This window comes from Crocodylus siamensis, chromosome 4 (genome assembly GCF_052110815.1).
Source record: "Crocodylus siamensis isolate JL-2025a chromosome 4, ASM5211081v1, whole genome shotgun sequence".
Lineage (NCBI taxonomy): Eukaryota > Metazoa > Chordata > Crocodylia > Crocodylidae > Crocodylus > Crocodylus siamensis.
Genome location: NC_143398.1, coordinates 182,463,972 through 182,488,973, shown reverse-complemented (window position 1 = coordinate 182,488,973; position 25,002 = coordinate 182,463,972). Strand labels below are relative to the sequence as shown.

General features: G+C 44.7%; 1 protein-coding gene across 3 annotated transcripts in view; it reads left to right on the top strand.

The window, feature by feature from the left end:
• The window catches only part of COL18A1 (collagen type XVIII alpha 1 chain), a 209,137-nt gene that overhangs the window by 123,053 nt on the left and 61,082 nt on the right, over positions 1-25,002 (top strand). For all 3 annotated transcript variants that reach the window (XM_090045105.1, XM_090045104.1, XM_090045103.1), the window contains one exon: positions 18,519-19,063. In XM_090045105.1, coding sequence (XP_089901231.1) covers positions 18,519-19,063 — 545 coding nt within the window. The remainder of the gene's footprint in view (positions 1-18,518; positions 19,064-25,002) is intronic.

The window sequence follows — 25,002 nt, the reverse complement described above, 5'->3', positions numbered from 1 at the left end:
ACTCTTCCACTTGTCCCCTTATTTAGAGCCCAAGTGGCTCTGAGAATCTGTGCCGTCTTCTATCACCCTTTAACCCAGACAGCAGTCCACAGTAGGGGCTAATTTCTAAATTGCATGATACTTAATTGGGCCCTGTAGCCATTTCCTCTAGATATACAACAGCTTTGTTTCTTTCCTCTAATTTGCAAGGCAGAATATCTGACTTCAAAGGCCTTTCACACATGCCTTCAGGCAGAGCTGTAGTGAGGCATTTTGGTGCCGAGTGCAGGTCACATGCAGAGTGCTGCCCTGTGTGCTACTGTGTGATTACTTCCATTTGATTTGGCATCCCCAGGGCAAGGGTGTGCAGTACCAGTGCAATACTTTTGCTATTGTACTGTCCCCAGGGCTGAGAACTGTCCTTGAAACTGGAAATGCCAGTGTTGGCCCTGACATGACTAGGTAGTCCAGAAGAGCTAGCTTTTGCAGTAAGTTCCCAGACTGGCCCTGCATCTTACAGAAAAGCTGGGAGCAGAAACCGGGGATTCCTAGGACTTCCTGGTGGTTTGGGACCTTGACAGCTGTCAAGACAAGCCTGCGGGTAGCCAGCAAACAGTGGGAACAACTGAACTGTTACAGACAAAAATACAGAGTTCATCTTCTGCTTTGGCCTGCGCAATGGCTGTACAGCTAGCATGAAGAGGGTGCCCCCAGATCAGAGGTGGGGTGGTGGCACAACGTGGATATGGGAAGAACAGTACTCCCAAGCTTTGCCATTTGAAAGTTGATACAGCTGGAGCAGCCCAGAGGTCTCTAGATCCTGAAAACACAAATACCCTTACCAAGTCTCCCTCCTTACCCATGTCCAGGCTGTTGTGTATAGCTTAGTTCTAGGGCCACTACCATTGTGTAAATGTGATTAATAACAAAGACAAGCAAAGAAGCCTGCCTGCTGTGTACTGTAGGCCAGGCTATATCTGAAAAGCATGCCCACCAGGAGGCATTTATTTTTCTGTAGTGACTCTAAATCAGTTTGTGACCACAAGTTCGTTACCATGGCTAGAGGGACAGAAGAGATGTTTTTTCAACACAGGGCACTTCACCTTCTTGAGTTTTTGCTTAGATGGTTCCTGCAAGGGGAGTGTCTTCTTTCTACAGCCCTTGCCTTGTCAGCTCTGAAGACTAAAGCACATGGTGGTCACAGGATAAAACCAAGGGCACAGGGTCATGAAGCAACCCTTCCTGGGTGCTCATTGAAGCTCTGTTTAAGACTTCCAGTATGCCTTTGCATTTCAATCCATAGTTCAGATGGACCTTTGTGTTCTAGTGCGACTACTGCAGGGGGTACCTGTCTGCCAAAGGGAGCAGGGTGTGTGTGTGAAATTTGATAGGAAAAAAGAAGGAACAGGATACAAGAGTCTGGGAAATCTATTAGAGTTGCCAAGGTTTGGCATTTATTTTCCTTAAAGCCCCAGCCCCTAGAGTCAAGTGATCACTTGAGCAGCTCAGCTTTCATTAAAAAACAAACAAACAAGCTTTAGTTCTTGTGCCTACTCAGGGAAGTTTGGAAAGGCAGCATGCGCGCACCACAAGGTACCTAGTAGTTGTCATTAAAAAAAATAAAAGCTTTGTGACTTTGAAGCCAGTGGTATATTTTGGAAGCTTGACTCCCAATTTTATGAATGATTGGGGTCTGCCATATTGCTCTGCTATATGTTCTTACCTACCCATGTTTATTTTCTTCTGCTACTGTTCCCCTTTGTTCCTTCTTCACATACCTGCAGCTGCTCACTTACTGCAGATGCTTCCTCAGCCTGACAAAAGGTTTTTAAACCTGAAAGCTCTCTAAGAAAAAAATTTTCAACTATTTAGTTGGTCTAATAAAAGATACCAGATTTACCCAAAGAACCTTGTCTGCCACTTAATGCTTGGAAATTTCTGCCTCTAGTCAGATACTGCCAGGCTTGATGATCTATATGCATGATTAGCTGCATCATCCTCAGCATAGGTACCAGTTATTGATGACAGGAGGGCTTTATTATGTCCTTGTCTTTTAAACTGCTGTTACCATTTTGTTTGTTGAGCATGCAGGAGAATTCAGGAAAGGGCAAGGCCATTTTGCATAAATGGTCTCTGGATAACTTTGTGTTTCTGGGTAAACTTTGAATCAGGAGTTGTAACAGGCTTAATTTTAGCATTTTCTTCTTCTTCTTCTTTTTTTTTTTTAAAAAGGGATTCAAACATTAAGCCACAAAATAATATTCCTGTTTGCTCTCTGTTTAGGTAAATATTTATCCTGATTGTGGAATCAATATTTTCCAAAGGTTGATAGTTCAGATCAAAATGTCCCCCATGGATTAAGGTTCATTTCAGTTCTTGGCAAGTGCTCAGTGCTCTTTTACAGTGTATTTTTTTTAGAGAAATATTAGCATGTTTTATGCTAAATGAGCAAAGGTCTAGAAGAGTTTTCTTTCTCCTAAAACCTGAAATGTCAGCCCAGTTTCTGGCTTCTATTTCAAGAGATCTGGTGAAGTAGCTGTGTTTGGGATTTAAGGTGCAATGAACAGTGAAATCATTTATCTTTCCTTCTGGCTTATTGCAGCTTGTCACCCTATGCAGTTGGAGGATAGACAAATTGGTCTCTTGTAACAACCTAGACAGATATTTAAGATCATCTCGTTTACCCTTGTGCTTCCTTCTTCTTTCATGTCCTTGTCACAAGGACTTTAACAGAATTTGTAGGGTCCTTGTAATCTGATAGGTCACGTCAATGAGAGTTTCTGTTATGGCCTTGAACTTGCAAGCTCTGGGCTGTCAACCATGTGCCTTAGCACCTGCACCACCCCAGCTCCCACCTTGTATATAGGGCCTTCAGTTATTTTAGAGACACTTGGCTCTGTCCCTGTAGTACAAATCTGTTGTTGCTCATGCTGGTCATGACTGTAAAGTATTGACAACAAAAATATTGCATCACAAACCTTCAGCAGATGTTGTACTTGCTAATGGCATACTCCCCATATTGATTCTGGCTTCTTTGCTGTGGAGTGTGATGTGCCACACTGGATCTTGTTCATGCAGCTGATGGATGGAGAGGTAGGAAAACAGGTCTGAGGTGCAAAGCTGTGTATGAGTAATAATTCAGCTCACAAAGGTCTTCAGCTACTGCTACTATCTGGTTTGATTAGGGGGTATAAACATGAGAAACTGACAGAGTAGTGGTTTTCAACCTTTTTTCATTTGTGGACCCCTAAAAAATTTCAGATCGAAGTGCAGACCCATTTTGGCAATTTTGAATGGAGGTGCAGACTCTTTTGAATTGTAAGTTTGGGTATTCTTTTGTGGACTTCTTAGACATAGTCTGCAGACTCTCAGGGGTCCACAGACCACAGGTTGAAAACCACTGCACTAGAGAGCCTGATACTGCTCCACCTCTCTCTCTCACACACACACACACTCACACTCACGCTGCATGGATTTCAAGTTTGTCCTCGTTATTACATTGCTACCTGAATTTCTTGCTAAAAAATGCATTTTTTAGGTAGTTATGGGCAGAAATCCTTGGTAAGGAAGGATATTGCCATGTAGCGTATAATATGCCTCAAAGGTATGGTTCGAAGTCTTAAGCAAGAACAGGCAGAACCTGTGCCAGGTCCCAACCTTGAGGTGAGATCTGGTGTGGGGATAGAGGGGGTGGGCACTGAGGTTTGTGAGCTTGGTGCAAGATCCAAGCCTAAGACAAGTAGCAGAGAACTACTTCCCTTTTTACCATTGTGGCAGGGCGGCCTCCAGGGGTGCTGTGACCTCCCCCAGTGCCCTACCTATCCATGCCAACTCGGGTCTTGAATGCACCCTCTATCTCGCCCGCCTTACTATGCCTGGACTCTACTTTACGCCCTCTCCCGGGGCCTGCTTGCTGTCCGCGCCCTCTCCCAGGGCCTCTTACCCATAGACAGTGCCCCACTGGGGCCTGTGCCTCACGCTTCCCGTGCCTTCACCCCCAACTGGGGCCCGTGTCCCGCGCTTCTTGCCCGCACTGGGGCTTCCTATGCTTGCGCTTCTCGCGTTCCCGCCCACGCTGTGGCCTATGCTCGCGTCTCTCACGCTCCTGCCTGCGCTGGGGCCTTCTATGCCCGACTCAGGCTTCCCAGAATTGGGGCTCAGGCAGCCTCAGCCTTACCTGGCCCCCAGACACCTCTTTGGGTCGTGTGCCCGACTCGGGCTCTTTGCAATTGGGGCTCAGGCAGCCTTAGCCTTACCTGGCCCCCAGACCCGCCTTCCCAGGCCTATGCCCACCAGGCCTGTCCCGCTAGCTGCCCACACTGGGTCAGGACACCCCAAAACACAGTGCCACTGCAGCACTAGGAACCCCTCTTCTACTGGGGAGCTCCCTTGAGGCCTCCTTCACCCCTGCAGCCTCGCCCAGTCCTCCGGTCTCAACAATAACTGAACCCAAAATCTCCCCTTCCTGGGTTACAGCATAACTTCCAAGCACAACTGAAATCTCCCCCCTCCGGGATTCCAACATAAGTTCCAAGCAAACCCGGCTCCCTCTCACATCTCCTCATCAGGGTTTCTTCTACCCAGTGCTGCCAAGCAGTTGCTCACCAGCTACCCGGCTTCTCTAATGTTCTGCTCAGCTTGCTTGCACAGAGCTCCCTCTTTCTCCTAGGCTGTTGGCAGGGGAACTGCCCTCGGCCTTCTCTGTTTATAAAGGCCAGGCCCTGCCCCCTGGCAATCAGCTGACCCAATAAGTTGCCATAACAACTCCCACCTGCTGCCTTGGTGAATGGCAGCTGAGCCCCTTTTACTACTATTCAAGCTTTCAGCAATAGGCACCCTAGTGTCATGGTGCCTCTAGTTACTATTATTCCTACTATCAGTAGCAGGCACCCTAGTGTCCTGCTACAGCCATCAATGCTGTTGACTTTTGCCCTGTACAAAGCAGAACAAGGCAATGCCAGCATGGCCTTTGGTTGAGGTCACTTTTGAGATATTTTCACACTCTGGATGTTGCACGCAAGGGCAGTGTGAGGATTGGAGAAGCAGCAGAGACACTAAGACGCTGCTGTATTGCCAAGCCTAGTTGTTCAGAAAGCGTGGGATTGTTTGTTTTAAATCAGATGTTTCGGGTGCTTTTTATTTCCCTTCTGGTTGCTGATGCTTCGGTGTGTAGAATGGGGCAAAGATGTGGCTGAAGTGCATGACTCTACTGCTGTTTTCTTTTCCCCCTCCCCAGAGTGGCTAAGGAGGGTGACCTAACAATCAGAATGGCTTTGAGGCTGGACTGGACACCAGGGAGGTCCATGGATGGTCTCAGAGCACAGGGACCATAAAAATGATTTTATGCCCTATTCCATTATGCTCAGAAATGAAGTAACTGGAGAAGCGGTCCCAGTGGATTTCCATGGGTACACAGTATTGAAAGGGAAGCAGTGCCAGCAGTTATGATGTACGCTATGATGTCATCTAGGATTCTTACACATGCAGAGGAGGAACCAGTGCCTTTTTGTTGAGTGGCAATGATGGTTTTGTGGTGTTATCCATGTTTTAGGGAATCTAAGGGACTGACAGCTTATTTGCAAGCAGTTCAGGGCTCTGCTCTGTTTTTTCCTAGTGCTGTGTGCATTACAGACATAAATCCTGGAGGCAAGAAGAGATTTCAGTGGACTGAAAGGCAGTAAGTCCCTGACATTGGCCTTATCAAAGTCCCTGCAGTACAGCTGGTAGTTACAACCACTTGGGAATTTGGAACAGCCAGTATTCACTTAATAGCACCAGCTCAGGGGCAAAATGCTTGCATCATATCTTAGATTTGTTGGCATGTATTTTTTGTCATTTTTCCAGCTGCTAGAGGCTATGGAACAATGCACCATTGTAAGCAGCAGCACTGGAAGATCTCTTGGTCAGGCCTGGATGTGAATCCAGCTCTGTGCAGTCATTCTCATGGAGCTCAGGCTACTCTTTCAATAACCCTCCCCATGAACAGCTCCAAACCTGCACATTCAGGAGTGTTAATTATTTCTCTTCTGCTGCAGTGGGACAGGATTCATGTGCTCTGGGGTCTGCTTTGAAATTTCTTCCCCCTGTTCTTCCATGAGCAAGATTAAGTGATCAGGTCTAAAGTTTAGTAAAATGTACTTTACTAAGACCGAGTAAATGTGTTAAGGTTCAGCGTGTAACACACTTCAGAAGAAACAGTAGCAGAATGACATGCTTTTGCAGTATTGCAGAAGGAACCACTTAAGTGAGTCAGGTGCTCTTGGAAGAGTCCTGAGTCTCCAGATTGAGATGCAGGACCATACCTGAGGGAGAAAAGTTCCTGAATCCAGATAGCGTGAGATGAATCATATGTAGTATTTTGAACATCTTTATGGCAGGCACTGAAGCTTTGGGCAGTATCCAGCACAAAAAAGGGTTTGGTCTGGGCAGGCCTCTGGCCAGTACTGTGAGCCCAGTGACTGCAAAGTCAACAATGGTGGTAATAAATACATTTGAACTGTTAACTTTACTGATTTTGGCAGACTGCATTGAGGGATCACTTGCCAGCCCCAATGTGTTGTGTGATAAGAAGTGTCTAACTTTTTTAATTAACAAAGCTTTGCAGAGTATAATATAGAGTTCAGTGCAACTGTGAAATAGTCATGGCAACCTGTGAATTTATATGTCATCTTATGTGCAGACAGAGGTAGTTAGCTATGTTAGTTTGCACTCAGGCAGAAAGCGGGGTAGATTTGCATTTTACATAGGTTGACTATATGGAAATCTGAGACACTGCTCTCTCTCCCTCACCCCTTCACTCTCACAAATCAGCACGGGCAGGGCTGCATGTTGGGCAGGTGGTGGTACCTGCCTGCCTGCATGCAAATCACTCTGTTCTGCTCTGTTCTGTTCTGCTCCAACTCCCAGCCAGACTGTGTCCCACGCCTCTGCATTTCCAGGATGCCCATTATAATTCCCAACAGCTGGCTGAGACCAGACCCTGAAATCCAGGACTGTCCTAACTAAAATGGGACATATGGTCACCTTGATTTTACAGCAGCTTAGTTTATCAGATGCAGGTTCATCAGACACAGCATCCCTTAATGGCATCTGACAACAAAGTGGTTGGGAGTTTTTTAAGCATATTTTGCACTTAAGGCAAATTTTGATATTGGGGATGTAAAATCCTGCTCACAAAATAGCTATTCAGCAAGTTGATGTTTGAGTGTGATGTATTTTTGAGTTGCGGTGCTTAATGGAAATGTGTAACAAGCTACTCTTTTAAAAGGATCCCTCAAGATTGCTTTCCCCAGAATTGCATTCAGTTTTTCTTGTATTTGGGGGCTGTGTGGAAAGGGTGGTTCTGCTTCGTCTTCTTCCAGACAGCTTGCTTCAGAGAACTGAGAAGGGAGAGAGAACCACATACAAGATGGGGGAGTTCCTTGTCGCTGCTGGGAGTTTCCTTTCACAACGCTTCTGAGTTTAGGACAAGCCACATTGGCCATTCTTCTGTGGCACACTTTCTCCTCACTGCCCCAGATACCCCAGGTGTGTGATGCTTCCTGCCAAGGCTACTGCACTGTTGCAGCTAAAGACCCAATGTAGTGTTGTCCAGTGCACTGAGGATCTACAGATTATTGCCTCCATGCTTTGTTGTGGAGCAGTCTAGGCACAGAACTCTCCAGCCATGGACTAGGATGTGTATTTCACTGAATTAGTTTTTTAGTATTTGTACAGGGAGGGTGCCCCCTCCTTATATTTACATGAAATGCTGCCTTCCTTCTGCAGACATTCTGCTCTTCACCTCTGTGATCTTTTCATTTGTACTGAAGAAGATTTAGGTTAGATCAGGGGTGGTCAAAATGTGACCCGGGGGCCGGATGTGGCCTGCCAGGCCATTCTATCCGGTCTGCGGGGCCCCTAAAAAATTTAGAAAGTTCATATTTATCTGCCCTGGGCTGCCTGTCATGAGGCCCTCAATGGCTTGCCAAAACTCAGTAAGTGTCCCTCTACCCAAACTAATTGCCCACCCCTGGGTTAGATATTAGGAAAAACCATGTAGGAATAGGATGGTGAAGCACTAGAACAGGTTACCTCCAGAGGTTTTGGAATCTCCTTCCTTGGAGGTTTTCAAGAACAGGTTATACAGCTGCCCATCGGGGGCAATCTTAGGCATCCTTGATCCTGCCACAGTGCAGGGGACTGATGAATCCTTAAAATCCCTTTCCAGCCCTTCCTATGATTCTTTGACACAAAGCTGTCTCCAAGATTGATGTTTCTGCAATTGTTCAGAAGGATTTTTCTGGGGTGGCCAGGATGGAGATCAACACTTTGGATAGAAGACAAGTGTCAGCTTTACCAGATTTCTCTCTTCCTCCCCTTCCTTCCCTCCCACAAATATGGCTACTTGTTCCAAACTTCACTGGGCTGTCTCTTTATAGCTTTGACGTTTACAGAGATAGCATCTGAAACTACATGGAAATCTTACAATGGTTCTTGTAACAGTGAGCACTCTTCTGGTTTGAACTTGCTGAGACTGCCCTGTGTGTTCTGTGTATGCATGGGGCTACCCTGACCTGGCTGAGCAGTGATAAAAACTGTGGTAGAGCTGCTGAATGAATTCCTTCTGCAGGATCCTGAGTGGTTTCTTTCCCTTTTTTCTGTGGGTTCACACTTATCCTTTTTACCTCAAAGTCCCATGGCTAACTGCTATATTTTCCCAAATTCTCCCAACCCAACAGTTTATAATGCATGCTACTCAGTAAGGATCATTGGTCCCTGCCCATTATAATCTTTGTCATTTTCTTCCCAAAATGGCCTGATTCACTCAGTGCCCGACCACTGTGCCTTCACAGTTAGTGCAAAGTCATATCTTTCATCTGCCATTTTTAGTTTCAGGTTTCTTCTTTAGCTTCACAGTGTTTTGATTATTTTTTCAGGATGCAAAGTAATCTAAAAAGAAAAAAACAGTTCCAAAATGGAGGAGAAAGCAGCTGTGATAGTGGGATAATGTGATCTGGTGACTCTTGGTATATGTGGAGTTAATTGGCATCACTGCAAAGTTCACTTGCACCAAGTTGGCATCAGCCCTAACAGTTGACATATTATAGCAAAAATTTTGCACCCGTTGTGTGGGCGAGGAAGAGGAGATGTACAGTGTTGCCAGAAGAATTGGAATTTACTTACAGCTGACTGATTTACGCATAACCACATGTACAGCTGCAGTTGGTAGGAGAGATCCTTTTGGCTAGAACATCCTAACATGCCCTGAGAAAAACAAGAATGCTAGTCTCTGACAGTTGTTTTCATCTGGATAGTTTAATAAATACTTTCAGACATGGAGCATCAGTCCGGGAGCCTTTCCCATGCAGTGCAGGAACAGAATTTATAAGGTTGGAAGATATTGGTGTGAAAAGGGAGGATGTTGTCTATTCCCACAGAAATTGTCACGGGAGCTTTTCTCTCAGCTCTACCGTAGGTAGTATTGCTGTGCAGCTATGATCTCACTAGCAGGGCTCTCCTTTATATGGATGAGGGTTGCACATTTGTTACTCCCCGAAGGGGGATGAAGGGAGTAGACATAGGTACGTATGTAACAAACTCTTTGGAGGCTGTGCCACAGAATGCCCCTCCAGCACCCTCACTGTGAAAGTGCTCCATGGCATACCCATGGGGCTTGAAGGGCACAAGCATAAGTGATGGTCAAGGTACCACTTGTGCTTCTGTATTATGAGCAAAGTTTTAGGTACACACATGCAGTGGCAGCGAGGGTTTAGCTCAAATATTGCAGACAATTTCTGGGGCCCCTTCCTCTGTCCTTTCCTTTGAGCTCTTGGCTGCCTTCTGCAAACTCCCATTTTTCCATTTTCCAAAATGATTTGTTCTGGCTTCAACTTCCCCAGCTGTTGGAGTCTTTTTTTATGACTTTAGTCTCCTAAACTAAAGAGCTCTTGAAATATCAGATGTACTTAGTGACCATGACTGAATCCTGTCTTAACCTTCTCTTCAATAAGCTCACTGGTTTGAGCCCCCTAAGCCTCTGTCTGTAAAGCGGGTTTATTGGACCATAAATTATTATTCTAGATTAGTGGTTCTCAACCGTTTTAGACTCAAGGCACCCCTCATTAGATTCAAGGCACCCCTGAGAAATTTCCAGCTTTGCACTATGGAAAAATAATAGCGCAATTCTTTTACTGCAGACAACTTGGAAAGACCACAAGGTCAGAATGCTTTAGGTGCTATGATGGATTCCTATTTGAAATCTCTGAATTTATCCGGTGAAGCATATGTAGGTGTTTGCACACATAACTGCCAATATTGTGGCACCCTGAGGTACACTTAAAAGGACCTTGTAACACCCCAGTTTCTCCAGCCTTTATGGGGTGGGCACCACAACTTTGACTCAGCATCCAGGCATGATCTTCCCAGTGCCATAAGCAGAGGGGACTTCACCTCCCTGGGCACCTAGGGCATTTATACATAACTGCATAATGTGTATAATGTTATCTGTTGTCCCTTGATGCACCGGAAATCCGCGATGGCAATCAACAGAAAATGGCAGCAGGAGCACTTTAACTAATGTTCGTTGAGTGAGCTTTAGTTAAAGTGTCCCTGCTGCCATTTTAAAACATGGGACACTGAATACATGTGACCTTGCAGGTGCTTTAATTGTGCTCGCTCCCTCCACGCTAAAGCAGTATATGTAGGTGTTCTTCCTTGTTGTTTCCTCTCTATACCTTCAAGGTTGATATTTCAGATCAAAATGTCCCTAATGGAGTAGCATTCATTTTAGTTTGTGGGGACTGCATTCACCTTCTTGGTTATGGGAAAATTTACTTTTTCACTGCTTTAAAAGGGGAGTGATTGGGAGCCTGCATTAGATGGTGGTATCTGCTTGCTCCTGTAGTGATACAAGTTAGCTAGATGAGTATTTGGAAGGAAGGTGAATGAGGGTTAAAGTTGCAAAGATTTTGCTATGCTTTTACTGCTTCAGGAGCATGGAGACATGACAGTCAGGAGTAGCAGTTAGATTTGATACCAATGCAGTAGTTATATTTGACTACATCCCTAGCCACAGAGTCATTGTCACACATGTAGTTCATGATCAGTTGGTTTCCACCTTAAGTCTGCATTTCACTTACTTAGTGTCACTGCTTTCCAAAACACTGACCCACATCCTGACCTACTTTTGTTCTTCTGAGCCATGTGATCTTGGCTTTCCCTGTTTTAGAAGGCCTATGTTAAGAGTGAGGCCAAGTTACCAGGCTATACTGCTTTCTCTGTATCTCTGCTCTGCCATTGTCATTATTTACCAGCCCTACCCTGAGAGACCTGCACGTTCCACATATGTCATCTGAACACTCTACCAAGCAGTGAGTGTATAGTTTCCTGTAGTCTTTTATCCCAAATGTGCAAGGTATACTTCCAGCCCTTGTCCTCTTGCACATGTCAGTGCTTCTCTCTAAAATGACCCGATGCTGGTAGGGAGAAGGTGGTGTCATGATTCCACCTTTGGTCCCTGTCTCCAGAGGTCAGTGTAAATACTTGGCTCCAGTATGGCATACACTGGTCTCTAAGTGCACCCTTGCCCTTAGAGTGAACTCAGAGGTGGAAGCATGCATCTACTGATGTCACATTTGTGCTGTCATAAAAGTTTTTTTGTAAAGCAGAAGCTTTTGTAGGCAACAGCCTGCTTGATCAGATGCTAATGAAGTAGGCTGTTGCCTACAAAAGGTCATGCCTTTCTGAATGAGTTAACTATTAAAAGTGTCACCTTGCCCCATCTTCTGCTTAAATCAGATTGGAAGGCAATTTTGTATGTGTTGTATAGGCTGGATAGAAGAAACCTATGTTGGTCTGTTTTGTAGCATTTAAATTTACCAGACAGCTAAATCAGTTTTTAGCTTGCTGAGAGATGGTCATCTGCCAGCTTCCTCAGCACTAGCAAGATTCCCAGCCTGGGAAATCTGGTTTTTTTCCCTGCTAACTTTTTTGCTGACTGGTCAAAATCTGTCTGAATTGTGCTGTCCGCTTATAATTGCTCCTGTGAGAAAGGAAGGGGAAGGAAGTTAAGTTCAAATTCACAGGAAAAGCTTTCCAGTCTGAAACCTCAGCAAACCCACAACAGGGCTGCTGCAGGGATTTCCAACTTTCTTAAGAAAGGAATTTTCTTTTCCATCCAAGGAAAAGTAACTGAAACCCAGATGAACTATGCGATAGTGTAAAGCAGTCCCCAAAGCACATCTGCTGCCAGAAAACAACAGATGCTGGCGTGATGGGGTGGTTCATGTGAACATTTTGTATAGGGTTAGGGAGGGTTATGCCTGAATCTTCTCACTGGCATGTCATCGTGTACTTCAGCTGAGAATTTAACTAGTGAGAATCTGGCTTAGTGCTCTTCTGTCCTGTTCCCAAGACTGTGCTAGATCTTCATACTGTAAGAGTGTGTGGAGAAGACCAGTATTTTTTAGTGCCTTCCTGACCAGTGCTGGTGGGTGAGGAGTAAATTTCTTTGTTTCGCGTGTTATATAGTTTTTCTTACTTTCAGGTTCATTACCATTTTATCACTCTTCAGGAGGGTTATGCTGGGGCAGTAGTTCAGACTCAGGTCATTTTATTTTACAGCAAAATTATTCAGTGCATCTTTTCTGAAAGCCTTCTTTGCTGTTACTTGTACTGGATATTGCCTCCAATTGGGATGCATGTGCTATACAAGTGGTGGCTTTGATTTTGGAGCAGTATTGCAATGTAGATGCATATCTGTGTTAGCTGGACTCAGTTATATCTCCAGCAGGTGCCACCCAGCAGCAGCAGGAAGCAGTTGGGGAGCTGCAGCTACCAGAGGGCATGGTTGCATATGTGGTGAGCCGTGTGCTATGCTGTTTGTTGACTGACAAATGAGAGTTCCTGGCAGCCTGGCCATCATGGTGGTAGTAGAAGTACATCTGGAGCTAATGCTCTATCAGTCACCAGGGCAGAGTGTGGGAGAGCACATGCTGGGCCCCTGTGTGGGCGACCCACTCCAATATACCAGCCTATGTGCTGGGAATAGAGCAGGTGCTGCGCGAGTTAGATAAGAGAAGGCTGCCACCACCTTCTGGAGAAGTAATGGAGCTTGAGCTCCCCAGTGAAACCTGGATCAACCCATAGGCACCCTGTGCTGTCCTCATTGTCACAGTAGAGAGGCTCAGATGGGGCTACACAGAGCTGGAATCTAAACAGCTGGGAAACCAGAGGGGCTAAGGTGCTGGAAATAAATTGGGCCTTGTGGAGGATGGCAAGGTAGGAATCCTAGAAGAGAGTCCTTTGCATGTAGCTAAATAGTGCTGGAACTTAGTCCATTGACACCCCCCCACCCCCACCCCATACTCAGAACTGGGAGGGAACATCTGCACTGTATCCACAGTGATGAGGAGCTCCAGCATTGATGCTGAGGTCATGAGCAAGTCCTGCTGGGGTTAGTCGCTCCCCTTGTACAAATGCTGTGTCTGTCTGAACTTTGGCCCCATCTGTATCACTTCAGAGTTGCCACTAGGGGAGCTGGTGATTACCAGAGGCATTTGCCCTTTCCTTCATACTGGGTGGGTGCCCTGGGGTGCTGTCTTCACAAAATTAAGCTTGTTTATTAGGTAACCTTTTGTGCCATTTTAAACATGGTACTCCCCTGACACTGGGATTGAGCTGTCCCATAAACCCTTGAAACAAGTGGTATTTGGTTGCTTTCCCTTGGGAAAAATCTTACAGGGAAGGGAGGCATTTATTAACTGAGTCTTGTGGCCCTTCTCTGTTCTCGCACACAAAAATTCCCTTTTCTCCTTGTACAAAAATATCCAATAATGATTAAAACCATGGGCTGCTGAGAAAATTCAGTGCTGCTTGGGTTATTCAGTGACTAAACTGAATGGATTGGGAGGAGGGAGAGGTTGGGGAGTTAACAAACCTGCTGAAAAATACTGTTTCAGAAGAGACCAAAACTATTTACAAATTGAGGCTGTATATTGGCTGAATAGTTTTGGCTGAAAAAATATAGAAATATTTCAATTTTTAATATCAACATGGTGTTTTTGTATTAAAAATAGGTCAATTAAAAAGAGTGGGGGAGTGTAAGACAGGGTTCCATAACCAAATAATTAAATGAGAGGTTTTATTAAACAAAGCATGTTGTTTGAACAGAAATATTTTTTCATATGTATCTTTTTTGGTTTGGCCACTAAACTAAAAAAAACCTACAGCTGCCTAGTTCTATTGGTGATTTACAGGTATCATCTTGCTTACGCATTGCAATTTGCATGACTCAAAATTGGATACCATAAAGCAGAACAATTAGTAAAGCTCTTTAATGTTGCTGCTGCAGCCCTAGCATGTGACCTTTGCAGGGAAATTTGATAGAATTGTCACCTGTATGGATTTTTCCTAAATGCGGTGCTGTCCTGTTCTGCATTTCCCCTAGCCATTCCATTGGGTATAGTTTCATTTTGTATTTTGTAGAGATTGAAAAATGCAAACAGAGGAAAAATGAGGAAATAAAAGAGCTGTCCAGATATTAAAACTCTAATTGCAGCACAGTTGGAGAAGCCTAAGTGCAGAATGAACTGTTGTTGTCTGTAGGTCAACTCATTTCATCAGGTATAGAAGTTCAACTCCATTTATTGTACTGCCTAGGACTTTGGGCAAAAAACTGGCCATGTGTATTTTCCATTATTTTTTTGAACATGCACAATGTGGGTTTAAAATACTGTCAAAGCATTCCCCATCCTAGTGACTCCTAGCACTCTACAACAATCCTATAGCCACAAGCACTGACTTCTGTAGATGTCCAAACATAGCATCCCATGGCTTGTCAAGTTCTTACCTCCGCCACATTCTCTGGCAGTTATTTATTAGGGCTGTGTGAAGCTTCAGTCCCTGATTCAATTTGGCCCGATTCAGTGGCTGAATCTGAATCTAATCAGAGGACCCTTTAATCTCTCTGAATCAATTCAGAGAGATTCGGTGATTTGGATGTAGATACAGCTTTAAATGTTTTTTATACATATCTCTAGGTAGCAAGGGCTCTGAACACTGTGATGCTGGGGCAGATGCAGTGTCGCACAGGGTGCTCCCCAGTGTGCTCAGCAGCAGACCCAGAAGTGGACCAGAAGCACTTCTGGTCCACTTCTTGGTCCACCGGGGAGCAAGCAGGCAGGGCCACCCTCTCCCCCTCCACCCCATCTTGGCGTCTGGTGCCTCCTGGGTCCAGGGGGGCACCTGGGGTCTCCCTGCGGCTGATCACCGGGTTGGGCAGATGCAGGGGCCCCCTGCGTGCTCCCTGGCAGACCTGGAAGTGGACTGGAAATACTTCCAGTCTACTTCTCGGTTCCTGCTGAACATGCTGGAGAGCCTCCCGTGTTCCTGTGGGACAGTCCATTCGCCCCAGCACCTCAACGTTCGTGAGCCGCACTGCTACCTCAAAGTATGTAGAAAAAAGCTTCTAAAACTGTGCCTGTGTCTGAATTGCTGATTTGCCAAATCAGCATTGAATCTTCAGATTCTTTATGAACCAGGTTTTCAGATGTAGCCTGTAGAGTTTTTAGTAAGCTGTTAGGCTGCTTAATAGGAAGATAAATTAATTTAAATTAGGAATAAGTTAGGCTTAGAAGCAAGGCTAAGAGCAGAAGCACAGGAAGTGGTAACAGATGAGAAAACATTATAGAATGTAGCATGGACACCTGTGTTGCCTTAGTTGGGGGGGTATATGCCCTGCCAGCAACCAGTCAGCAACTGCAGGGGGGGTCCCCCATGGCTAGCTGCACTGACTGGGGAGATGGGGTGTCCCCCCGCAGCAAACCCTACCAACAGTTGAGTAGCTGCACTGCTCCCAAAAGTAGCTGCAGCATTCCCGGAAGCAGCGATGGCCTACATCCAGTGCTCACACTCCCCGGCCAGTGCTTGCAGTGGGGGCACCGGTGCTCCCACCTGCCCCACCTGCCTGTCACTTGAGTAGGGAGTACAGCTTGACAGGATGCACCAGTGCTCTGAGGGGGTGCACACACTGAGGGGGTGCACTGGAATGTAGGTGACAGATTAGCTCAGCTCTGGGCCACGTAGGCTAAGTACAGATGGTCAAAAAACCTGAGGCTGTTTTGATTCAATCTTGGCAGGTTAATCTAAACTGCGTCGATTGAACTGATAAGCAAGTGAACAGACATTCAATTTTGAATCTGGAAATGTAGCTGCATGCTTGCAGTGGCCCAGGTCAGAAGCTGGGGGGTGAGAGAACATGCCTCCCTGCTTGTTTGGACCAGACTGCTTGGGTTAGCCTGCCCACCCTGCAAGGGGGTGGGGCTTGTGGGGGAGGTGCAAAGCATCCTGGGATGCTGGAGGACTGTGAGCTAACTTGAATATGGAGGGGAATTGGGATAGAAATTCAGTAAACTGATTTAACCTAAATCAGTTAAGACTGATACTGTGTCCATCTAGGTTTATCTTAAAACGGTTTGGGGCATTTTGAAAGTGGTTTATGTGGACTGAGCTTCTGTTTTGTTACAGAAATGAGCTGGTTTCTGATCACTTATACCAGTTTTTGTAATTTTTGCCCCTAGCCATAGAGCTTGTTCAGTGGTTTTGTACCAGTTGGATCTAGTTTGAACTTAGGGTGATAAATTTCATGCATCTTTGACTATATATGAATTAATGACCTGTTATGGCTACTGATTGGATTATTAAAGCTGGGTACAACACAGAGACTGTGTTCTTCAGCATTAAATGCCTGTGCCTGATTAAATTTACCATCTGAAGATGAAACAAGGTCATTGCTCCTTTAGAACTTATTTTTTGAACTGTAGGTAAGATCATCTCCCTTAGGTGACAGGCACCTTTTAGTGTTTTTTAAAAAAAGACTTTAGAACTTAGTAGATTTAAGATAAATCTCTGTCTGTTTCAGGTGTTATAATTTTTTTTACTTTCAGGTTCATGACTATTTTATCATTTCTGACCATAATAACCAGAATTCTGTTACTAGGCACTTGTGTGGCTTAGTTATTTACTGTATGCTAGGTTTTCTTATAAGCATTCCTTTGTGGTACTTGGTTTTGCTGCCATAGGCTGCTTGAATTTCTGTTGGTCCCCATACTAACTCTGGGGGATTAGCACTGGCCAGTTATTGTCCTCGTCACTTGATCTCATCTAAGGTCAAAGTGCCATTTGGGACACAGTGTAGTGGGTGACTCTAGTGCAACATATGTTACATTCATTTCTCCTTATCTTAAATGTATCACTTTTATCAGTATAGAACAGAAAATAAGGGGAAGATCACAAATAAAATTTTATATTAAAAATCCATCACAACTGTGCTTTCAGATACGTGTACAAGCTCTTTCTTGCCTACTTTTCTCCACATTGTCATGTGCTTCCTTTCGCTCTGGGAACAAAGAGTGTGCCCATCTATTAGTCCTTGACTGAGTAAAGTACTCAGTCAGTCAGTCACCAGTTTAAACACCTGCTTTAAACTAAACATAAATTAATGCATATAGTGAAAGGAGGGGGCCTCCCTAGCCCTTGTGAGAGGGCTCCTTTTTCTAAAATTCAAGCCCATTAATGCCCCAGAGAAGCTCCAAGAGCTTCTTCCTGGTTTGGGTTTTGATAATGCTCTCTTTCCTTATGTTGCTGGCTTTTTGTTTCGTGTTCAGATTTCATAATTTCCAGAATAGCCAAGTGCAGTAAAGTATTTTCCATGTAGGACGTAAAGGAATGCAACCAGAAAGAGTGGTTCATAGAGATCTTGTTTGCCTCATTATCTTCATCATCTGTTTGAGAGAGTGCTTCATTTTGCCAGTCCTTATTCTGCTTAGTTATTATCTAAGATAATGCATGCAGTACAGGGCCTTATGACTCACGCAGCAAAACCAGTTCATACTGGATTTATTCATCTGCTTGTACCAAGGCACTCAAAAAGCCTTGTGCAGTTATGGCAGGCTTAAAATCTTATGCACAAAAAGTAAAGGATTGTTTGGAAAACTCCAGGCAAAGCAGTTGTATAACAAACAAAGGTTCTGTTAGTTCAGGACAAAAACAAAGGAAGAGAAATGAAAATCAGCATATTTAGCACAATTTCCACATTACAGCTTTGGAAGAACAATTACATTCTTAATATGGCCACCTACAGGGAGACTTACTGTGCCCAGTGTTTCAGCAGGTATCAAGGAAGACACTTTGCTTCACAGGAATTATCCTCCTTAAAAGAGAGAGCATTCAAATTTCAAAACCTGGGAATAACCTGATTCCAGTGAAAGGAAGTTAAGGAAATATGACTCCTTTATTTGACATGTTGGGACATCAGGTTTCACCTCCCATGTCAGCCATACTCAACACCTGCCCCCTTTGTGCTAAAGGAGACCCAATCCCACAGGGGCATGCCTATAGGCAAAGTTGGTTTGTGGCGATTGGCATTTGTCTGTTGTCATTGCAGGATTGGAGCTGAAGTGCGCACTTGTACTGGAGACTCCAATTGTCTCTTGCTGCTCTAGTCAGCTGTTGAGCCACGTTCAGTTTGTTTATCAGTCTCCAATTTTCTTCTCTTGCAGAAAATTTCAGCACAGAAGTTGGACTCTTAGAGCTGATTGGAGATCCCCCACCAGAGCAGATAACCAAAATTTATGGCCCTGATAACAGTCCCGGCTATGTCTTTGGCCCTGATGCCAACACTGGTCAAGTGGCCCGATACCACTTGCCAAGCCCTTTTTATCGGGACTTTTCACTCCTGTTCCATATTCAGCCCACAACTAACAAGGCCGGCGTGCTCTTTGCCATCACAGACTCCTCACAGACTGTTATTTACATCGGCGTTAAGCTCTCTGATGCAAAGGAAGGGAAGCAGCAGATCATCTTCTACTACACAGAACCAGGGTCTCAGAGCTCATATGCAGCTGCCACTTTCACCGTGTCATCCCTCCTGAACCAGTGGACTCGCTTTGCTATTAGCGTGGAGGATGAGGAGGTGGTGCTGTTTCTCGACTGTGAGGAATATGACCGGATTCGTTTTGAGCGCTCCCCTGATGAGATGGAACTGGAGGACGGCTCTGGGCTCTTCGTGGCACAGGCTGGAGGGGCTGATCCAGACAAATACCAGGTCAGTTCTCCAAAACCCCAGATAATGGCTTTCAATAAAATCACCCCCATAAAACTGAGGGGTGGAACCAGCACTTTGCTGGTGTGTTACCATTTATGCAGCATCAACCAAACTCTTCAGCGAAGTTTTGAGTTACAGGAGTGCAGAGCAACAAATATATGTGTGTGTGGGCGGGGGGCCTTGGAGAGGGGTGGGTAGTTGCATATTTTAAACCCTACATCTTTAATAGGACTACAGTAAAAAAGGCTAATGACAAGCCCCCTAAACTTGGCACAGAAATAGTCCCGTTGACAGTACTTTTCCCAGACATAGGCTGTGTCCAGATGAGCACAGGCATGTGGTATGTGGTACCCTGTGCTGATTCTGGGGTCAGAAAAACCCATGCCAAAAAATAAGGGCAGCACATGTGGCTGCAGTGCATGCCGCCCAAAACCAGAGCCTGGCCAGCTGCAGCCATGCTCCCAGCTTCACGAGTGCCGAGTCCCCAGGACTCCAGGTATAGCTGTTGGGGCCAGTACAGTTGCCTCCCCTACCCACTTGGTGTAACCTGCTGCGAGCCAGAGGGTGCGTGGCAGGGGCGTTCCCCAGGGACAAGTTGCTTGTGCTGCTGCTACTTGTCCCGAGGAAAACGAACATCCACGTGGATATGGCCATAGGGGCTAAAATCAATTTTGATCTTAGTGATTTCTTAATGATTGTTCGCAGTCAAACATATCTGTGCATTTCCTTAGAAATGATTTTACAATGGGAAAGTATGCTTCTCATTTCTGTGGATGGAAAAGTTAGTAAGGATTGTGGAATGCAGACAAGAGGAGGGAGGCAATGGTGTTACATTTTACCTGTCTATCACTTTTCTGGAATCCTTTCCAAGTCCCTGTGGGATAAGCGTACATTTATCATGAAGAGCAATTTGAATGTGCACCCTTCTAAAAATACCTATCTTCTGCCTGCTCAGTTGGCTGGTAAAACACTATCTCTTACCTGGGAATGTGTTTTCCTTACACCAGAGCATATCGTTATTGGCAGATATTAGACTGTTTGCCAGGGTACTTAGAAATACTTAGAAGAGCAAGGCGAGAGGGTGACCAAGAGATCCACATTTATAAAACTGCTTACATTTTAATAAGGATATACAGTGTTGTAAATGAACCTTTTAAACATAGAATATGTGATGCTTATGAATAAAGATATATATTTGATTTTTCTAGAAATCAAGCAGTGAGTGCAGTTATCATTTTATAATGTCTTCCATCCAAAACAAAAATGTACAGGAACAACCATGATTGCTGTTGCTTTCTTATATTCCCTCGCATCACTAAGTTCATTTCTTCATTTTTAAAACAGTAATTCTCCACAGAGAACCCTTTAAGGGTGTTGTGTAATATTAGTTCTCAAAACCCCTACATAATATGATTGACAATAACTCTAGAGATTTTAAAATGAACTGTTCCAAACAGGAGATTTTACCACATCTTTAACTCTTCTATGAAATATGGAGTTTCATTTCTACCTAGGAGAATGTTTGCAAACTTTTCTCCTATGCCTGAAGAATGGTGCTTGTGCCCAAAAGCTTGCAATTAAACTTTTTTTTTCAAAAATCTAGTTGGTCTAATAAAAGATATCACCTCTACCATGAGTTCTGAGATTTTAAATAGGAATTCATTGTGCCAAAAACATTTTGACCTGTTGTAGTATGTGTTGAAGTCTTTATTGAGCTCCTTGCAACAGAAGAATTGTTCTGTTTTGTTTCTGTAGTCCAAAAATGAGTGAAAGCAAAGAGCTGACATTTTATGAGGGGTCCCTTGAGTGTAACAAAGCTTGCCCAGAGTTGAAAAAGGCTGAAAACTACTGGTTTAAATATTGTTTGGGCTGTCGTTCAGATTTAACTAGATCTTGGGGAAGAGGGAAGGAAAGCTGCCCAGGGAAACAAAAAGGTTAACAATTCATCAGATGAACAACAGCTTGTTTTCAGATTCCTGCAGACTCTGCATTGGCCCTTGGTGGGTCTGGATGTTAATGTTTCACATTCTGAAATGAGCCTTGGACCCAGTCTTCAATAGTGCCATGCCACTTAGGTGAATAAATGTGTTTTATACAATTAGGCTTGTTTCCTTTGTTTGATGTAAGAACCTGTTCTGTTTGGAAAACAAAGGAAATAAAGTCAGAAAAACCAGTAGAAAAGAAAATAGAGTGATTTAGACTTTTCTTCTAAATGACAAGGACATTTCCCTTCCCTAAAACAACTGTTGCAGAGGAGCTTGTACATTGCTAGTGGATCCAGAGTTTCAGAAAGGTGCTAACACAAATACTAAGTGCTTCTCCCCAGCATCTGTCATTAGAATCACTGATTGCAATTTCCCAGCTACTAGCCTTAGTGATTATTGGCAGCACTCATGGGAGTTTTGAGGCGACTGCCATTTATGTAGAAACTTGCCATTTGACTGTCTCACTGTAAACGGAGGTGGGATAGATGGATGTTGATCCTCACAGTGTCTAATTTAGGACTCATATCAAGAAAGAAGAAGCTAAAAAATATAAATAATGCCAGTCAGCAGGGTTGTATGGAAGATAAAAGCCAAGTTTGTCTGACAGCTTCTATAGGAGGCAATACATCTGATTGGTAAAGGTAGCTGTGTTGATACAGCATACCTGGATTTCTCCAAGGCATTTGACCTTTCCATTAAAAAAATCATACATTAAACAGGGACTAACCAAGAACAGATCAGATTAAAAATAGCCTTTCAAGCTAATAATGTCATTTTTTTAAGGGTGAGAGATCAGTGAGTTTGGCTGTTTTTAATGGGATCAGCTCTTAGTTCAGAGCTACACAGTAAGTTAACCAGTGGTCTGGACAGTCTTTTCTGGTGAAGTTTGCACATAAAAGAAAGATTGTTGAGGCAATAATCTGCATGAAGGCAATAATCTGTGCAGAGTACATGTTATTGTTAATGAGCGATCTGAAATTGCCTCGTTAAATAGTGTCAACCCAGCAGCTATCTCGGTGTGAAGTGTCTGTGCCATACTGGGGCAAAAAAAAAGGCTAATGCAATCCTTAATTATATAAAGAGGAAACAGCAGGTAGAAAGGGGGAAAGTGACCTTACCTCTGGTGAGACCATTTTTGAAACAGTGTCCAGTTCTGGTGGAGCTGAACTTTAGAAGTGAGAAGAATGGGACTCCCTACGGGTCTTCAGCATGCCCATAGCAGTAACCCCTAGAAAAGGGATTACAGAACCAAAATGCTTTTTTTCCCCGAAGCTCCAAACGCTGAGCTCTGTCCTGAGACTTACCAGGGGAGCCCAGCGCCTGTAGAACGATCACAGCTGACATCTCTGTGCCTCTCTGTGCAGCCTGGAGCATGCAGCAGAGCCAATGCCAGAAGAAAGGACCATGATCATTTGGTTTCCACAGCAGTATAGGTGGTTAACTCTTTGAATTTCCAAAACTCCAGTGGCAAACTATGCTCAAGTGATGGGCGGGGCAGGGTAGGGAATTCCACAGTCATTGCTGCTTACTGACTAGCAAAAAACTAGATTCTTTCTGACTACTGTGAATAGGCGAATGTCTGTTCCTCTTTGCTTCTGACGCTTGTGATTTTGCAGAGGAGCCAGGATTGCATTAAGGCTGCCAGGGACACTCCCAGTGTAAGCTGGAAGAGTCTGCAGCTTAGATCTCTATGTAACAATGTGCTGGGCTGTGTTTGTATATTATAACAGACACTCTGCTGATTGGGCCAGAGGCACACACACTTTTTGGGTGGAAAGCGGCCAGTGACATGAGGCAGCATTATGGATATCACCAAAACTAATTGTAGAATTCCTGAGATCCTGAAGTGTGAATTTATTTTGATTCAGTCTTAAAAACCCTGCGTTTTCAGCAATAACACCATGTTAGCAGAGATTCATAGATTGTAAGGGGCTGGAAGGGACCTTGGAAGATCATTGGGTCCAGCCCTCTGCACCAAGCAGGAAAGATAGCTGGGGGTCAGGTGACTGTTTAGTCTCCTCTTGAGATATCACCATTGAAAAAACTGCCGATTTAGATGAAGCTATAAGAGAAACCACCCTGGTTAAGCTTCTAGTCTAAGGCTAATACCCAAAAGGTTGTTTGAAGTATATGATTCAGCTCTGCCTTCCTGAGAAGCCCATTCCTTTTAAACTACCACTCTGGAGGAAACCCCAAGTGGGAACTTCAGATGCGTTTAAGTGTTCAGTGATAAATTGATTATTTGGAGGTAAAACTGCAATGCATGACAATAAAGTTAATCCATGGGCAGATTTGACCAGTCAGGAGGTTTTAGTTGCCTCTGGGGAACAGTTGAAAAATCTTTGCAAAGAAGTGTGTCTTAAAACCACTAACCCATTGAAGCCACCTTCAAACCACTGTGAGGAAGTGTATTATTAAGTATGCCTTAGCACCTTACAATCAGTGTTTCTGACTGTGAGTGATAATAGTACTACTGTTTCTGTTCTCTTACTGGTTTCCTATCTGGGGCTGCCTTGCCATAGGTTACAGTGACCCCAGGGGAGGGGCCAGGCAGGTTGTGTCGGCCAGAGTTCCCTACCAATAATTCTCTGGGGGGTGGAGGGCGTGATTGTCCTAGTGGGCATCTTCCGTTGGGTCTGCCAGCAGCTCCATGACCGTGCAGGGCAGGGGCATTCATAACACAAGCACCTTTTCCCTGGGTTTTGCCAAGGAGTTGAGCTTCCATGTTTTCTACATTTGACCTTTCCACCCCCATAACCATCTAGTTCCATGCAGTGCAGGCAGGAAGCAGGGTACAGGAGGGCTGCCAGGATTCACTTGACCTTATGCCTTAGTCCCTGCAGTTTTGAAGGGAGGAATGAATGAGGAGGCGGCAATGCTTCTGAGAATAGCCACCTGCATAGTCTCAGCACGGGGAGCCCAGACCATGCAGTGTTGCACTGGGGCTGTGTCATGGGAGCAGAGAAGCATGTCTGGCTGTTACTGCCCTTTATACTTCCTCTGCACAAATCATGCCAACTTTGGAGTCTTTTGAAGTGCAAACACAGGGGACAGCTAGCTGGAAGTGAAGAGCCCAGCTAGCCCCCAAGGGAGGAAGGCTGTGCTGCTGTCAATGCTGGCTGTGCAGTAAGAGGGATGCGCTTGCCCTCTGCCTCAAGGTAGTATGCCTGAGTTGCCTTATTGCGTAGTGGTCAGATGATGCACTGTCCATACTGCAACTAGGAGTTGATGACAACCAGAGAAACTAGAAAGAAAACAGCAAAGCTATCTGATGGATTGGATTGCTTTCCGGCCCTTTTTGCGAGATCTTTCTTTGGTTCACTGTCACTGCATCAGTGATGAGAGGAACAGCAGTGGTAGCCAGGAAACCAGCATTCATTGCCATTCCTCACTGTGTCATCTAGACCTGCTCTGAACTGTATGCAATGCCAGGGGAAAGAGCACACCCAGCTGCTAGTGAAACAGTGGGGCATTTCTCTGAGATGGAAGAGGGGTAGAGCCAGTTCATGGGCCACCACTCCCAGGGGAAAGGGTTGGGTAACTGCGTTGTGAAGCTGGAGGATCAGAAGGTGCCAGCATTGTTCTTTCAAAATGGTGTTTACTTTGGTTTGATCTGAAGAGTGTGCACATTGGGGTGGCTGATTTAACTTGCAGCATCCCCGGATCAGTCAAGTTGGAGCATGGCTCCCTGCTTAGCTTCAGGAATGCAGACCGTGGGTGTGAAAGCAGATTCCAGCTGCACAAGGTTTCTACATAGCAACACAAAAACAAATGTGGTTTGGATTTTGATACTAGATGATAATTGGATGCCCAAAAATCAGCAGCATTCTGCAACTGAACTGTCCTGAAGCGCACAAAAGAGGGATCAGACCTTGCTGGCAGAGAGATGTTTAAGACTGTTTAAGCATTGCTGTCCTCTTCCAGACCCTTATCTGGGTCTAGAGAATGCTGACA